The sequence below is a fragment of the Trachurus trachurus genome (genome assembly GCF_905171665.1).
Source record: "Trachurus trachurus genome assembly, chromosome: 11".
NCBI classification, from domain to species: Eukaryota; Metazoa; Chordata; class Actinopteri; order Carangiformes; family Carangidae; genus Trachurus; species Trachurus trachurus.
In genome coordinates, this window is record NC_139904.1 from 11148010 (window position 1) to 11165495 (window position 17486).

The following is a 17486-nucleotide window of genomic DNA, read 5'->3' on the forward strand; positions in this document are numbered from 1 at the left end:
CAAGTCAAATAGCCTACAAGAACCTCAAGACTGTACATTAGCACTGTTTGCATCTCACATCTGTATGTCAAATGTAGTTTTAAAGGAACTGGAAGTTCATGTTGCTTAGACAACACTCATTCATTATTTCATTCCCAGACGTTGTACCACCTGATATCATCCTAGTGACCCTTAGTCTGAATAATACAGTCTGACTTGCTGGCCTACGTACTGCCCATTCAATTATTGTGAAGTGTCATAGCCTACAATACATATTTATTTATATAGCACATTTAAAAATACAACCCAAGTTGTCGAAAGGGCTGTACAATAAACACACAAGTAAAATAAAGCTAAATGGGATACAGATAATAGTAGTAGTAGTAGTAGCTAATATAATCTCCCTGTTCTCTTTGTTGTTGTTCTTCGTCTAATTGGCTCTATGCACAGCTCCACTACTTCCTGAACTTAAGGCAGCTCCTTTATTTCCTGTCTTACATTATTGGACAAACTAATTAGCCTAATTAATAACTAATTGTGTCTAAAGTTGTCACAATGGTCAGACACACCTGGATTAATCAGTTTGTCCAATAATGTAGGGACAGGAAATAAAGGAGCTGCCTTAAGTTCAGGAAGTAGTGGAGCTGTGCACAGAGCCCATTACTATTATTGTATTACTTTATTATTACTGATAATACCGTAATTCGTTTATATTCAAGTAGCCTAATGGTTGCATCTATTATATTCCAGTAATGAGTGGTTGTAGTAGGTTACATTCATTGCCACTGTGCTACAGTTCAGACTGTGACCGGCCGGCGGCGCTACGTCTCTAACGGGGAAACACACACAGAGGAGGAGGAAGAAGAAACTTGGCGACCGGCTTCATCTATCTGCATCATCACGTCGCTGCTGCTGCTCTCTGCTGCTGCTGGGCCGCATGACATGTGTGTGCGGCTGAGAAACCTGCCTAGATAGAAGAAACAACAGGGGGGAAAAAAGGACACAATAAAGTTTCTGCTACGTCGTTTTTGTCCGTAAAAGCCCCAGTTGAAGCGACAAAATGCCCCGCAAGACGAGAGAGGAGCCGGAGTGGGTGGACGATGAAGCGGCGCCGGCAGCTGGTGAGAAAACAACGTGACTGTTTCTGCTGAAGCTAACAGGAGCTAACAGCTAACTAGCTAGCTACAGTAGCAGCGTCACAGCTAATAGCGTTAATCTGGCAGCAGCAGAAACAGAAACAGAAACAGCAGGGTTATAATAAAGGTGTCAGAGAGAGAGGTCAAAATCCTCCTGTTTCCACCATGAACTGCACTGTCAGTCGCTACTTTATCTCTCTGTTCAGTCCAGCTCATCCTCTGATGCACTGGCGTTAGATTGAAGGAAAACAGTAAAAACTATAACCTCATCTGTTTCCATCAGAATTCAAGGTTAATTAATAAACTGGATAAATAGATCATAAAAGGCCCTACTTGTTTTCTTTATTACCGGTATTCACATGTCATCATGAGGAGGCAGTTAGTGGATATGTAATCTAAAGATGATGCAACTTGGTGAAATCTACCTGAATATATCAACACGCATGATGATGTTTAACTACAGATTGAGGTTTGTTTTTATGGGACTACCTCAGTTTCAGCCTATAAGAATAATAGTAATTTTACTTTTATAGCACATTTCATACAATTATTGCAGCTCAAGGTGTTTCACAATAAAAGGCAAGGCCATAGCCCGTTTTTACAAACAGTTTGCTTCACATGACATCATAACAACATCCTCTGCCCTTAGACCCTCACATCGGCTGAAGAAAAACCCCATGGAAAACCCTTTTAACAGGGAACATTAAAAGAGCATAAGAACATTTAAAGAGAGAAAAGAGATAAAATAACAATAAAAGATTGATATAAAGAATAATAACAATCACTACTGTTGTGTGCAGTGACATGTGTTGTCAAAGTTGTAGGTTCAGTCTCAGTTTTCTTGACATTAAAATTAAGATCAGGTGCTGGTTTCGCTGGCGGACTTTCAGGTAGAAAGTGCTGACTGGGGTTAATGAGCAGCTGCAGGGTGGACGATGTCCCCATTGTGTGAGCAGAGATGAACCAGCACCTCTTTCTATAGCTGCCTACAACAGAGGTGGAGTGTGTGTGTGTCAGTCACACAAGTCCAGCTGTGCGGTGGGTATGCAGACACACCAGATGTTCCCTCCTGAGGCGTTCAGTCCTCAAATTAAAGCCAAGACTCGGCCCCTGTACCTCTTAATCATTGTAGGGCTGATCAATAATGGCAAAAATCGTGATTAGTTATTCTGATCAATGTCGAGACCGTGATTGTTTAACATTGTTACTACTTAAAAAAACATTTGGACTTGAGCTTTGTAATACAATTCAACTGAAAAATAAACAAGTCAATAAATGCATAGATAAATGTAAAGGCAATATTTACCGACACATGCATCATAGTCATTCTTTAAAGGTCCAGTGTCTAATATTTGTCAAGGTTTATTGGTAAAATCTGAATATACTACCAATTAATATATTTTTATAAGTGTATAATCGCTATAAAATAAAATCCATTTGGTTTTCATAGCCTTATAATTATTCTTTTATATAAACATATAGCAAGGGTGTTGCTTAGAGAGTGTCGCCATCTTGCGCCGCCAAGTTTGTACAGAATGGAAAATCCAGCCAACCAGGGTTTCACGTTCATAAATAAACAATAGAATCATTTAATAGATAAATAATAGAATCGAAATGCTAGATGTCACTGTTTTCCCCTTATTTTACACACTGGACCTTTAACATTTTAAAATGCCTAGTGTACAAATAATGCGGCTTGTTGATAATAAGGCTAATATCAAGCACCGTCAAAAAAGAAAAAACAAATTAATTACAGAACCGAATTCAAATCAAAGTGTTGTGTTGATGTAAGTTTAGTTAAAAGACTGAGCGCTGCCTTGAATAAATAAGTTTTAAAAACATCCAACTGTTTTCATTTCAACATGCTCTCTGTCAAGAACCGGACCAAACTCTCAAAGGTAACCAACACTGCTGCAAAGATAGTAGTTGTTCTTCTTCCCACACCCAACCTCACTGAACTCAACGACAGGGACATTATTTCAATAACGGAGAGACTCCACACATCCACACAACGAACATTTAGCTCCACTGGGTGTAGAGAGAGAAGAGCTGTTTATGTGTGAGAGTGGATGGGAAGTGTTGTTTTTTGCTGTTTCTGTGTTTTGTATTGTGTTGTGGTATCTAGTATTGCTGTTGTTGGTTTTTATTTGTCAAACTAGGGGACAATAAAAGTCAAACTCAAAGTGTGTGTGTGTGTGTGCTCCTTCTTGCAGCCTTGTGTGTCTTGCTATTAGACTAAACAGGACCTCTATATTATGCAAAGATCTTGGAACAGTTCAGTTGTTTTAACGTGATGATAATCTGGTTTTTAAACTCATATTTTAGGAAATAAAAGGACATAAATAGCTCAGTACTAGGTCACTGTTTAATTTCAGGTTCAGTGTGATGATGGTGCAAAGAGCTGATGAGCTGATGTTTTCCACTGCTTTTTTTTTTCCAGCAGAGAAAACTGTGAAGAAGGGCAAGAAAGACAAAAAGGGGAAGAAGAGTGTGAGTACTTAAACTGCCTGTGGCTCTTTTGATGAGTTGATACCTGAGTTTGTGACGCAACATATCTCACTGGATTTTGTGTCGTGTGGATGTTTCCCTACAGTTCTTCGAGGAGCTCGCCACAGACAGCAAACCTGAGCCGGTAGAAGAGGCTGTGAAAGAGACACACGGAAAACAGGTAAACTTCACCTCTTCTGGTTGTTCATCCTGACTCCACAGAGCCGGACTAACTAACTAACCTCTCTCGCCTTACAGCCTCAGAAAAAGAAGAAAGACCGGCGGAAAGGAAAAGGTGGAGATGCGAACGAGGATGACGATGACAACGACGTCATGGAAAAGCTGAAGAAGCTCTCGGTCCAAGCGAGCGACGAGGAGGAGGACGAGCCAGGTACAACACGCCCAGGCCGACGCTCACAGCTCGGTGTCTGTTGATCCGCTCCGTGTCGTCTCATTGTTCAATGTGTCTCTTTTCCACAGTCGTGGCCCCCAGTAAAGGAAACAAGAAGAATAAGGTTTGTTTGTTACTCTGCTTCACCTCTACTCCTCACATGTAATTCACTCTGGAGCATTTTTACTTGAAGAAAGATTGTTCACTATCTCTCTTCGTTCTGAGTTACTGGTTTGTTTGGAGGTTGTGACGTCGCCTCTTGTGTCTTTCAGGGTGGAAACATCTTTGCTGCTCTCCAGAGTGATGAGGATGAGGATGCTGAGGAGGAAGAAGAGGTGAAACCAGTGAAGAAGGTACAGTGCTGAGCTCCTTCTGTTATGATGTTTTTATTCTGGTGTTTGATTTGGAGGTTAGTTTAGTTGGTTGCACCGTAAGGACGTTTACAAAACACACTCCAACTCACTTTCAGTGATGAGTTTTTTAAAGGGGTAGTTCAACATTTTGGAAAATTGGCCCATTGCCATAATCCCTATAGTCATAGCAGTAGGTTCATTACCTTTAATTGTCGGTGCAAGCTATTTTTAGAACGGCGGAGCAGAGCCGCGAGCTGCTCAGAGCTACGCTACGGAGGCTAATGGGATTTCTTGGTTTCCCTCATCAAACTCATCAAATACACAATCCAACAACTCCAAAACGCTCTGGTGGACAAGTTGTGACCTGCACATTCACCACACTATGAGATAATAACGTAACGTTACGAGACAGAGTTGTTTTAGAGGTAAATTCATGCAAAATCGCTGATGTGTGTTCCCGTCGGGGGCAGTTTTTCAGCAAGCAGTCTCTGCGTTTCCCTCTAAAACAACTCTGTCTCATAACGTTCTGCTATTATCTCATAGCGTGGTGAATGTGCAGGTCACAACTTGTCCACCAGAGCGTTTTGGAGTTGTTGGATTGTGTATTTGATGAGTTTGATGAGGGAAACCAAGACATCCCATGAGCCTCCTACAATACAGTAACAGATTAAAGACTTTACACATAGATATAGAAATTAGTCTTGAAGTCTAGCTGCTGCTGCTGTTATTTCTGTGTATGATGCATGAAGAAAGTCAAACAAGAGAAGATGTAAACATGAAGGATCTTCAAACAGAAATTAAAGATCACCTCGGTGATGTGTAAGCTGAGAAATAAATCAAAATACTTAGATAAACTGTCAGATGTGATGTGGTGCCTTTAAGGTTTGTCGTGGTGTTTTTCGCTGAATGTGCCGCAAAAGTGATGATGAACCCAGATTGTGTTAAAGCTGTGGGTCTGTGTCTACATGTTTGTGCGTCTTTGGTACAGGAGTTTAAAAAGGCCGAGAAGAGAAGAGAAAAACCTAAACCCAAGAAGGTGGGAGCCGGAAATTTGTTTTCCTTCCTATTTCATCCGTTGTCTACATCTTCCATCCACTCATAAATCCACGTACTAACCCGTCTGTGTGGAGCACAGACTCGTCTAACTCCATCGGTCTCCAGGCTGATTTCAGAGAAGCTGCAAACTTTACAGTGACACGTGTGTTTGTTATTATCAGGAAGAGGTAGAGGAAGAGGAAGAGGAGGAGGAGGAGGAGGCGGAGGAAGAGGCGGAGGAAGAGGAGGAGAAGACTACGAAGAAGAGCAAGAAGGCAGAGCCCAAGCCCAAGGTGAGATCCAAGTCTTCATGAATCCACAAGTTAAAAATCAAATTTGTCTGGTTTGATGGAAACTTTTGTAACACTTATGTATTCTTTTTTTTTTTTTTTTTTTTACCATCTTTTAATTGAAAACAAATGTTCTTCTAGTCACCAGACAATGATGAGAAGCCGAAGAAGGGAAAGAAAGAGCAACAAAAGGTGAGAGTTTGTTCGTTGTTGTTTTGTTTTGATCTGACTTTCAGCTTCTTGCCGGTAACAGTCAGTACGTTTACATGACACTTGAGAAAACCAAATTATTGCCTTAATCCGACTATAACTGGACAACTGAGTGCATATAAATGCCTTAGTCCGACTAATATATTAATATTAATAATATATTAACCGGAGTATAACTGGACAACGCATGCTCCACACCCCCCGCGCAGGCGTGAGACCCCGGGAAAAAAAACATCCAAGAAAGCCGGTCACAGAAGCTGTTGTTGTAGCGTTACGGCGTTCTCGTCTGCCTCTAGAAATCACCATGACCACGAGGGATAGCGTGCACCTTATCTACACAACAAGTAACGCGCACACTACATATGAGATGAACAAAGCCGTACGATTAACCATCTCGCTGTTGTTCGAAAACGCCGGTCTGCCGTCTGGCTAATGGGCTCTATGCACAGCTCCACTACTTCCTGAACTTTAGGCTGCTCTTTTATTTCCTGTCTTACATTATTGGATAAACTGATTAATCCAGGTGTGTCTGAATCATCACAATGGCCAGACACACCTGGATTAATCAGTTTGTCCAATAATGTAAGACAGGAAATAAAAGAGCAGGAAGTAGTGGAGCTGTGCATAGAGCCCATAGGTCAACAGGAAAAGGTGCCGTATTAACCCGCTGAAACGAGGCATCATCGCCACCTGGTGTTGAGGAGGAGGACACGTTCCCGTCAGTTATTAGATTTTCTCAGTTGCTTGTAAACTGGGACAAGGACAGAAGTCGGATTAGACGCCAAAATTGAATTTTCAGCCTAGCTCGATGAAGCTGTGCATGTCAACGTACTGAGTGACTTGACTGAACTGTGTGTCTGTGCAGAAAGGAAAACCGGAGCGACCGCGCAGCGAGGACGAAGAGGAGGCGGAGGACAGCGACCAAGGAGACATGATGTTGGTAAGTTTGCTCCTCTCTCTCCTCTCCTCTCCTTTCTCTCTCTCTCTCTGTCCTGGATTAGTTTAGTTTAGTTTAATAAGTTTATTTGTATCAGGGACAATGTACAAAATAACATTAGTCTCGAGATGAGACGAGATGCCTTGTACCGGATTTAGCTTACTAGCTACTTTCCATCCGTAGTCCCTGGGCAGATGAATAGGATAGAAATATAAGAATTATCAATTTACATAGCATTCTAAACATCCATACACATATGCATATACACGCTCTCACACATCACAAACACTCAGGACATAGGCCTATTTCATATCAGTTAACAAAACATACAGTTATTAAAATACTTCACACTTTGCCAAGGTTAAAAATAATTTAGGCTCATGATTAATGCTGACATGTCTGATTTCTTAGCATCCATTGTTTGACTTCCCGGGAGAAAACATTGAAGTCTGTACAAAGTTTCAGATTAGTTGGAAGATTGTTCCATGATTTGACAGATTTAAAAGAAAAGGCAGATTGAGCAAAGGCAGAGCTACGCTTAGGGATGTTACATGTGTGTGATTATTATTATTATTATTAGTATGATCAGTGCGTTAACTCGTCCCCTCCTCTTGTTTCCAGAGCGCCGAGGACGTCATCGCCGAGCAGGCCAAGCAGCAGGACGACGACCCGTACGCCAACCTCAGCAAGAAGGAGAAGAAGAAGAAGAAGAAACTGGTTAAGAGATACAGATTTTTTTATTAGCACATGAAATATATATATAAAACAGCATATTAAAAAGGGGAACAACAACAACAAAAACATACAAAGTATAAAGCAAGTGGTCCTCCTAAAGATAAACATTCAACATAAATTTAATTTACAGTAATGTGAAGAACAACATAAAACAATTAGAAAAGAGAGAGAGAGAGAGAGAAAAGCAATATTGTGAGGTGATGTAAAGAAAATATGTGGATTATGCGTTGCTCAACTGGGCCAATAGAAAGTGAATTATTTGTTTCTTAAATGAATTTATGCTTGTGCAGTTTCTAAGGTGGATTGGTAATGAATTCCAAAAGTGCAGACCTCTAAATACTGAGAGAAAGTAGACTTGAAAAAAAAGGGATGAAGATTATTTGCTGACCTAATGTTGAAATTATGAATCTGGGAATTGAACTGAAATACAGTTTGGAAACAGATTGGAAGTAACTTGTGAATGGATTAATTCTCTCTCTGTGTTGTGGCGGTCAGTCACATCTCATCGAGGCTCTGTGTTGTCGGTTTGTGTCGTTGCAGCTGGAGTACGAGCGTCAGGTGGCCAGCGTTCGTGCTCAGAGCGCCCTGGAGGGAGACTTCTCCATCTCCCAGGCCGAGATGTCGTCCAGACAGGCCATGCTGGAGAACGCCTCGGATATTAAGGTTGGATACGCTGATCACTAATATTCTCTCTCAGCGACTCGGTTGAAATGTTCTTCACGGTCTCCGTCAGTAAAAATCTGTTTTGTGCTTTGTGCGCCGCAGCTGGAGAGGTTCAGCATCTCTGCTCACGGCAAGGAGCTCTTCGTCAACGCCGACCTTCTGATCGTGGCCGGGAGAAGATACGGTTTGGTTGGACCAAATGGGTGAGCACCTTTTTTTATTTGTGTGTTTTTTTGTAGAAATGTGTTTGTTTTTCAAAGGAAGGAAAGAAAGACACGGGGAAAAGAACAATCACATAACATACAGAACACAGCACATCTCTGTTTGCAGCAGTCGTCCATGGTCACTAAGGGCAGATACCTCTCAGATGGAAACGCACTTGAATTGGCATTATTTGCATGAATATTTTTTATCATTGTTTAGATAATTCAATTGTCAGGTGGATGGAAACATGGTTTCAGCCTCTCCAGATGTAAGGTGTTTTTCTCCCAACCACAAATCATATGTAGGCACAGAGTCCATTTTCCACACACGTAAAATCCATTTATTTTGCAATCACCATCCCAAATTGAAAAGCCTTCCTCTCATATTTGATGATAGAAGAAAGACACTTGCAGCTACAAGAGGGTTGGGTACCAAACTTTTGCCAAAAGCCTCAGAAAAACAGACCAGAAGGAAATGTGCTAGAATAATTGTAGAATAAATGTAATAATTTACATCGATTACACACAGGTGAGACAGAATCTGTGTAGCTTCTCCTGCGATTAATGACACTTTGTTGTGATTGAACATGTGACCGTGACAACAAGACCGCAGGTAGTTTGTAGGATCATGACGAAGCCGGTGAAATGGACGCACAAATTTGACATGTGTCCTCTGTGTGTTGTCGTCTCTCAGCAAAGGAAAGACCACATTACTGAAACACATAGCCAACAGAGCTCTGAGTATTCCCCCCAACATCGACGTGCTGCTGTGTGAACAGGGTAAGTCCAATCCATTTTATTTATATATTTATATATGTTTCCAAAGTTCTGTACAGTAAAATAAAAACCATAAAACATAAAAAGACAAAATACTAAAGATAAAAGACACAACACATAATAAATAAATAGACTGTCCACCCCAGATAAAGTATCTATGCACATAAAATCAACAACCTACGTAGTGTGAAAAGCCAAAGAAAAGAGAGACGCTCCGTCGCTGATCGTCACGTCAACATACTTTGTGTTTGTGTTTTTTTCTCAGAGGTGGTGGCTGACGACACGCCGGCGGTGCAGGCGGTGCTGAAGGCAGACACCCGCCGTCTGAAGCTGCTGGACGAGGAGAGACGGCTGCAGGCTCGTCTGGAGAAGGGAGAGGACAGCGTGGCCGAGAGGCTGGACAAGGTGAGTGAGGGTCCATCGTCACACACCTGGAGCCGTGGTTTAATTAGACTGTAACACGACTGATGCTGCTAAGTCACAGCTGTGTGAGTGATATTTCTGATTCATTATTAAGTTTGAAGCATTTATTGTCTTTTACATCTATGTCTTTATTGAGTGACTTGATCAATTTAGCCTCACAAATCAACACTTGAGCTTCATAGATTTAAAACACTTAATAAAATAGTATCACCACCACAGTAAATGGGCATTTGTGACAAACTGAGGCTGCAGCTTGCCTCGGCGTGCAGAAAAACAAACTGAGATCAAAAACAAAAACAAAAAATATATATAAAAAACAAACAACAAAAAAACATGCAGGGTGTCTTACCTTCCGCTATGCATCAAAAATCAAGGCTTCACCACCAAACAGGGCCTTTCTTATTTCTCCAGTCAATAATCTTTGTTTTACCATCGCCAAATTTAGTTTATTATAACTGGTAGACATCAAAGACATAAATTGGAGAAGCTTAATTAAACAGGCCTGATGCCAAGCCAGAGGGACGCAAATGAGTTGGGCTCAGGGTGAAATACAGAGCTCTAGTAGGAGGCCTCGAGTCAGAACCAGCACACTGATTATAGATTAGATGAATATAGATTTCATGTAGCCACTGGAACGACTCAGGATCCTCCAGATGGAAAATGTTGCTGGAGAGGAGGAACATCTAGATCACCTCCATTATAACTTTACAACAGAAAGAAACATGTTGACAGCCTGATGGAAACGCTGTTGTCTAATTCACACACACAGAGACTGTAAACAGGTACAAGGCCATGTACTGAGTCTTCCTCCTCCTCCTCCTCCTCCTCCTCCTCTTCTTCCTCCTCCTCCTCAGGTCTATGAGGAGCTGCGGGCCATCGGAGCAGCAGCAGCTGAGGCCAAAGCCAGAAGGATCCTGGCTGGTTTGTCTTTCACCCCTGAGATGCAGAACAGACCCACCAAGAGGTTTTCAGGAGGATGGAGGATGAGAGTCTCCCTCGCCAGGTAAAACCGCCGCCGCCGCCACCAGACTTCACCCTGGATCAGGTCTGAGTTTGACCTTTGACCTTTTCACCTGACTGTCACTGTTCCCATCTGCACACACAGAGCTCTGTTCATGGAGCCCACGCTGCTGATGCTGGACGAACCCACAAACCACCTGGACCTGAACGCCGTCATCTGGCTCAACAAGTAACAAAGCTTTTTATTTGATCTAATGCACGTCCATTAACCCTTTCATGTCTGTGTATGTGTATGTGTGTGAATACATCACTAACAGGAGATGTTTCTTTCTCCTGCCTGCAGCTACCTTCAGGGCTGGAAGAAGACTCTCCTCATAGTCTCTCACGACCAGAGTTTCCTGGACGACGTGTGTACGGACATCATCCACTTAGACAACCAGAAACTCTACTACTACAGAGGGAACTACTGTGAGTATCCACTCAGACCAGGATCCTTCAGACTTGTGATGTTGTGAAGCTGAAAACAGCCCAGAACAAAAGTTTGAGGCTCTGAAAGTGACGAATACTTGACTTGAACAATTAAAATCTCTCAGTGCACGTCGGTATAAGAGCCGGGCTCCAGACTAACATTTTTTAATAGGAGCACAGTGGCCCACGAACTACAAATTTTAGGAGCGCAAGCAGAAAAGTTAAAGGGATAGTTCAACATTTTGGCAAATTGGCCCATTGCCATAATCCCTATAGTCATAGCAGTAGGTTCGTTACCTTTATTTGTCGGTGTAAGCTACTTTTAGAACGGAGGAGTGGAGCGGCAGGCTGTTCAGAGCTACACTATGGAGGCTAATGGAATTTCTTGGTTTCCCTCATCAAACTCATCAAATACAAAATCCCAAAACTCCAAAACGCTTTCGTGGACAAGTTGTGACCTGCACAATCACCACGCTATGAGATAATAATGGAACGTTACGAAACGGAGCCGTTTTCGAGGTAAATACAGAGTCTGCTTGCTGAAAAACTGTCCCTGAACGCAACGCGCATCAGCGGTTTTGCATGAATTTACCTCTAAAACAACTCTGTCTCGTAACGTTCTATTATTATCTCATAGCGTGGTGATTGTGCAGCTCACAACTTGTCCACGAAAGCGTTTTGGAGTTTTGGGATTTTGTATTTGATGAGTTTGATGAGGGAAACCAAGAAATTCCATTAGCCTCCATAGTGTAGCTCTGAACAGCCTGCCGCTCCGCTCCTCCGTTCTAAAAATAGCTTACACCGACAAATAAAGGTAACGAACCTACTGCTATGACTATAGGGATTATGGCAATGGGCCAATTTGCCAAAATGTTGAACTATCCCTTTAAGGTTTCACACCATAAATCGACTTGCAAAGCAAATATTCACGTTTCCTTTTCATTCATGATCCTCACACACATTGACCTGCCACTTTAAATGACAGATAACAGATTCTTTGAGTCGCCTCTTCCACATTTCACCAGTGTTAAAAAAAACAAACAACAACAGCAAATTTACTAGTTGCACATAGAAGAAAGAAAAAAAGGGAAAAACGTTGCTCGCACACTGTCCTTTGTAATGTAATAAAAAAACTTTAATAAGGAAACAAAAGGGCACAACGTTTCAGTCCTCAGACCTTTGTCAAGCAGAGATTTACCCGACTGGTTGCACATACAGTATGCAAGCAGATGAATTTTTTTTAAATATATTTTTGGGCTTTTTGCCTTCATTGGATAATATAGTTAAGAGAGACATGGAATAGGGAGGCAGAGATGCGGGATTTGAACCGAGGCCGACTGCAGTGAGGACTGTAGCCTCTGCATATGGGGCGCCTGCTCAACCCACTGTGCCACACGGCACCCCAGATGAAAAATGTACTTGCCCTGTTTCATTTAGGGGCAAAATGACCACATTTAGGGGCAGTCTGGAGTGAAAATCTCAATGCGTTTGCCCGTTAGCAATAGCAACATTAGCATGGTTCTCTGACATCATGTCTGAGGGAGAGTTGATGGACTCATTCGTTCTGTGTGTTTTGTTTCTTTGCTTTTTCCTCAAGTGACCTTCAAGAAGATGTACGTGCAGAAACAGAAAGAGATGCAGAAACAGTACGACAAGCAGGAGAAGAAACTCAAAGAGCTGAAGGCTGGTGGCAAGTCAACCAAACAGGCTGTGAGTACGACACGCAGCCCACGAACCCTTCAGATCTCTGACTTTAAAGACCTGTGCTGTATCTATCTATCTATCCATCCATCCTCTCTGCTCATGTTGGTTTCCCTCTGAATGTTTCCTCTCAGGAGAAGCAGACTAAAGACGCTCTGACCAGGAAGCAGCAGAAGGGCAAGAAGAAGGGAGCCCAGGAGGAGGAGAGCCAGGACGCCACAGAGCTGCTGAAGAGGCCTAAGGAGTACACCGTCAAGTTCACCTTCCCCAACCCGCCGCCGCTCTCGCCTCCCATCCTGGGACTCCACAGTAAGAAGAACGTGTGCAGCTCAGGGTCAGAGCCTCAATGTGAAGCCTCAGTCACGATGGGGAAGTAGCTTCTGTCCATCGATTGAGCGATGGGCCACTGTGGTGGCGTTTATCGTCACTAGTGAAACTAACCTGCTCAGATCCACTTACTTTGGGCTTTTGCGGCTCCAGTATCAGTTTTCACTCCTGTTACACCTGAAACGCAGCAGCAGCAGTGTGAGCTGTAGTGGAAACAGATTTATAAACATGTCCAACCTTCATTTGTTACTGTTCAGCAGCCAGTGCAGGTTGATTCAGGTCGGCTTGTGTTGATAGTAGGACTGATAGTGGCACAATCATGAAATTTTAGTTGCTGATTAGCTGCCATACAAATAATTGCGATTAATGATTTAATTGTCTTTTTCTGATCATTTTATGCCACTCTTATAGTATGAGCCATTTATTGGCATTAAAGGGATAGTTCAACATTTTGGCAAATTGGCCCATTGCCATAATCACTATAGTTTTAGCAGTAGGTTTGTTACCTTTAATTGTCGGTGCAAGGTATTTTTAGAACGGAGGAGCAGAGCCGCAAGCTGCTCAGAGCTACGCTATGGAGGCTAATGGGATTTCTTGGTTTCCCTCATCAAAACTCATCAAATACACTCCAAAACACTCTGGTGGACAAGTTGTGACCTGCACATTCACCACGCTATGAGATTGAGTTGTTTTCAGCAGCTCGCAGCTCTGCTCCGCCGATCTAAAAACAGCTTGCACCGACAATTAAAGGTAACGAACCTGCTGCTAAAACAATTGGGATTATGGCAATGGGCCAGTTTGCCAAAAATATTGAACTATCCCTTTAAACATTGGAACATCTAAATAAAAACTGCATTTCTGTTTGACTTAAGGTTTTGCAACCAAATCCATGATGCTAATGTTGATAGACGCTCATCGAAAGGAAGTCGTTGAATATTAGAAATGAAGCACCTCGAGATAAACAGTTGGTGGCGCTCCACTCATGTGTCATTAAACCCATAGCAAATGATGTCATTAAAAGAGGACCAGTCAAACCTCAAACGGTGGAAAACAAGGAGAAAATAGAGATGGAATTATGACATTTCTGTTTCTGTTTCATCCAGCTGTTTTTATACAGATGATGAATTAAAAAATTTGAACGATTACGCAAAAATAATTGCAGTCAGCTCAAGTAACTGCAATCAGGCAGTTTTGTAATAATTATAACAGGCCTAGTTGATAGATATACAGTAGTTTGATCTGAATTTTTATGTTGACTGAACTGCAGTAAATGAACCCACTGTGGTTTCTTCTTTCTCTGCACAGCCGTTGACTTCTGCTACGACCCTCAGAAGCCTCTCTTCAAGAACGTGGACTTTGGCATTGACATGGAGTCCAGGAGTAAGTGAAGTTCCTCCAACTGACACACGTGTGAAATGTCTGTGACGCGTTCAAAGAGCGTCCGTGTTGATGCTGCACCATTGTCCCACTGTCCCACCGTCTGATGACGTCGTTGTCCTCTCCCCTCTAGTCTGTATAGTTGGACCTAATGGTGTGGGGAAGAGTACCTTGCTGCTGCTGCTCACTGGGAAGATAAATCCTGTAAGTGTGTGCACATGTGTTGGTGTCTTTGTTCCAACATTTACAGGAGAAAAACATCTGCATCATTTAGATTGATCAGATTGATCAGTGTAGGGTTGAGACCTCTGACCTCAATAGAAGCTAACCAGAGTGTTTTTCTGTTTCAGACTAAAGGTGAAATGAGGAAGAACCATCGTCTGGTGAGTAAGATACTGTTGCCAGTTCAGTTTATCGGCTGTAACAAAACACATAGTCACTGTTCTAACATTGGTCTTAATATTTAATGTTGTGGAGAATCGCGCTGCTGCAAAAAAAAAGCTGAAATCAAGACTCAATTCACAATATTATTATGCTTATCTTGCAGCCGTAGTGGAAACTAGTGAGACTGAACAATAATTATAATGTACATTTTTGACGTCAGCAAAAATTTTAATTTATAGGTGCCTTTCAACACACATAATACGAATAAAAATTACACAAATAAATAATAAAAAATAAATATAGTTTAGTTGCTTTTTAGAAATAAGAGAATCAATACAGAAGTGACCAGCTAAAGTGATTATTGTTGCCTAGATGAAACATGAACGAGCTGCAGAGCTGGATAGTAACGAAGTAGATGTACTTTGTTACACTACTTAAGTCGTTTTTTTGACGATCTGTACTTTACTTGAGTTTTTTTTTTAAATCAGGACTTTTACTCTACATGTTTGCTCAGGTGTTTTTTTTTTTTTATCATACCACATCTATTTCATTCACCTGAAAGTGAAATAAAGAGAACAAAGGGAGAACCCTTATTGGTTGTTTTGCTTCTTTTTATGCGTACTATAAAAATACTTTGCACTTTACTTGTACTTTTGATATTTCCGTATATTTTTTTCATAAGATGTGAGCTACTTTAAGACTTTTACTCATGTGGTTTTCTTATGGGTGACTTTAACTTTTTACCAAAGTCATTTTCAGTTATGGTATTTGTACTTTTACTTAGTTTTTCTTTTTTTCAAATACGTTATACACCTTTCTGACAAACTGTTTGTAAAACCGAAGAGAGTAGTAAACAGGAGTCAGAATAAAGACTCGTCTGTCCACACTGATGTGAGACCAGTTGTGACCTGGTGTTGTGTCCGTCTGCAGAAAGTGGGCTTCTTCAACCAGCAGTACGCCGATCAGCTCAACATGGAGGAGACGGCCACCGAGTACCTGATGAGGAACTTCAACCTGCCCTACCAGGACGGCAGGAAGTGCCTGGGTCGCTTCGGCCTGGAGAGCCACGCCCACACCATCCAGATCTCCAAACTCTCCGGTAAGAACATGAACCGTCGGACGTTTACTGTGACCTGTGGTGGTGGTGGAGGAGGAGGAGGAGGAGGAGGAGGAGGAGGAGGAGAGGTTTCCTAACGCTGAGTCTGGATCTGCTCTCTGACAGGCGGCCAGAAGGCCAGAGTGGTGTTTGCTGAACTGGCGTGTCGTCAGCCTGACGTCCTGATTTTGGTGAGACTTTTATTTTCCTAATGTTTGTAAGAAAACAGAGCAGGTCTGGATGTCACAGCATGATCAAAAAAAAAAAAAAAAGTTGGGACGCTGTAGACAACTTTAATACAAACAGATTTGATTATAAAACATTTTAACGCCATATTTTGATTTATATCGTGTTAATTGAAAATAAAATGGGCTTATGTTTATATAGTAAGTCCTTCACAAAATGATAAAAACAAGAATAAATCAACAAGAACAGTGGTTTATAGAAACATAGAGGATTATATCATCCTAACGGAGCCTTTTATCCTCTCTAACTGTCCTTGTGTCTCACAGGATGAACCCACCAACAATCTGGACATCGAGTCGATCGATGCTCTGTCGGAGGCCATCAATGAATACAAAGGAGGTAAGTGACTGAGGATGAAATGCCTCACGTTGACCAGCAGGGGCCTCACTGAGCTCTAATTTAAGTTATGAACCCTTTTCAATGCAACTGCTTTGAAAGCTTTACTCCACTATTGTTTATTGAGGATTCCCATTAGCTGATGCACAAATGACAGGCTAGTTACCTGGGGTCCTCTTCTTTTAAGACATTAAATAAGATCATAAATAAGATGATCAAAATATAGGCACTTGAATGCGACTCTAAGGTTTCTTATTTATTCATTATAGGACTCTGAAGACTTTCTATTTCCAATTAAATACAATAAATATTTTATTTCAGTTCATTTTTATTTGTTCCATGCATGGACATTTTCAATTTGTTTATTATGATAGATTATAATTTACATATTCCATGCATGGAAAAGAGCAGGGTGAAGAAAACAAACTGATTTTTCCTGCCCCTTAATCAATTCATTTTTAAATTAGAAATAGATGATTTGCCTTGTAAATAACACCGACTCAACTTAATTACGGCCAATGACTTCACATTAAAAATGCATAAAGATATCATAACAAGGCTCATGTTATGATGTATATTTTATTACAGTAATACAATATTAATCCACTGTTGCTTGTTGTTGCAGCGGTGATCATTGTGAGTCACGACGCCCGGCTCATCACAGAGACTCAGTGTCACCTGTGGGTGGTGGAGGACCGCACCATCAACGCCATCGACGGAGACTTTGACGACTACAAGCGCGAGGTGCTGGAGTCCCTGGGAGAGACCATGGTCAACAAGGTCAACCCCTGATCACGCACTCACTCGGAGGACACGTCCCCCCCCCCGACCCCCATCCCATCATGAGCTACCTGCGCTCCATCTGGACTGGTTGCAGCTGGACGGATACTCGAGTGTTATTCTAATATGAAATGCCCCGACTAAATGATCTATGATCGAAATCTGCAGAAGCCAAACAATAAAATCCATTTT

The 17486-nt window shown here is 41.8% G+C and overlaps 1 protein-coding gene across 3 annotated transcripts; it reads left to right on the forward strand.

Annotated features, from left to right (window-relative positions):
* Positions 1–854: 854 nt before the first annotated feature.
* On the forward strand, positions 855–17486 carry abcf1 (ATP-binding cassette, sub-family F (GCN20), member 1). Of its 3 annotated transcripts, none has more exons than XM_083982717.1 (27): positions 855–1100; positions 3556–3605; positions 3709–3783; positions 3861–3993; positions 4083–4117; positions 4266–4346; positions 5335–5382; positions 5564–5674; positions 5813–5863; positions 6747–6821; positions 7440–7535; positions 8094–8216; positions 8319–8419; positions 9114–9199; positions 9462–9601; positions 10474–10622; positions 10725–10808; positions 10923–11047; positions 12645–12757; positions 12883–13057; positions 14381–14455; positions 14586–14656; positions 14803–14835; positions 15767–15935; positions 16059–16123; positions 16445–16517; positions 17140–17486. In XM_083982717.1, exons 1-27 carry the CDS (start codon positions 1040–1042, stop codon positions 17304–17306), a joined length of 2565 nt encoding a protein of 854 aa, XP_083838843.1. In that variant the 5' UTR covers positions 855–1039; the 3' UTR covers positions 17307–17486. The 3 variants fall into 3 exon arrangements, with proteins under 3 accessions (XP_083838843.1, XP_083838844.1, XP_083838845.1); XM_083982718.1 differs by having other exon boundaries at positions 5570–5674; XM_083982719.1 differs by having other exon boundaries at positions 5621–5674.

Coding starts and splice junctions, on each gene's coding strand:
- abcf1 (XM_083982717.1), top strand. CDS start 1,040: ATGCCCCGCAAGACGAGAGAGGAGCCGGAGTGGGTGGACGATGAAGCG. Junction 9,200..9,461: donor CGTGCTGCTGTGTGAACAGG/GTAAGTCCAATC, acceptor TTTTTTTCTCAG/AGGTGGTGGCTGACGACACG. Junction 14,657..14,802: donor TCACTGGGAAGATAAATCCT/GTAAGTGTGTGC, acceptor TTTCTGTTTCAG/ACTAAAGGTGAAATGAGGAA.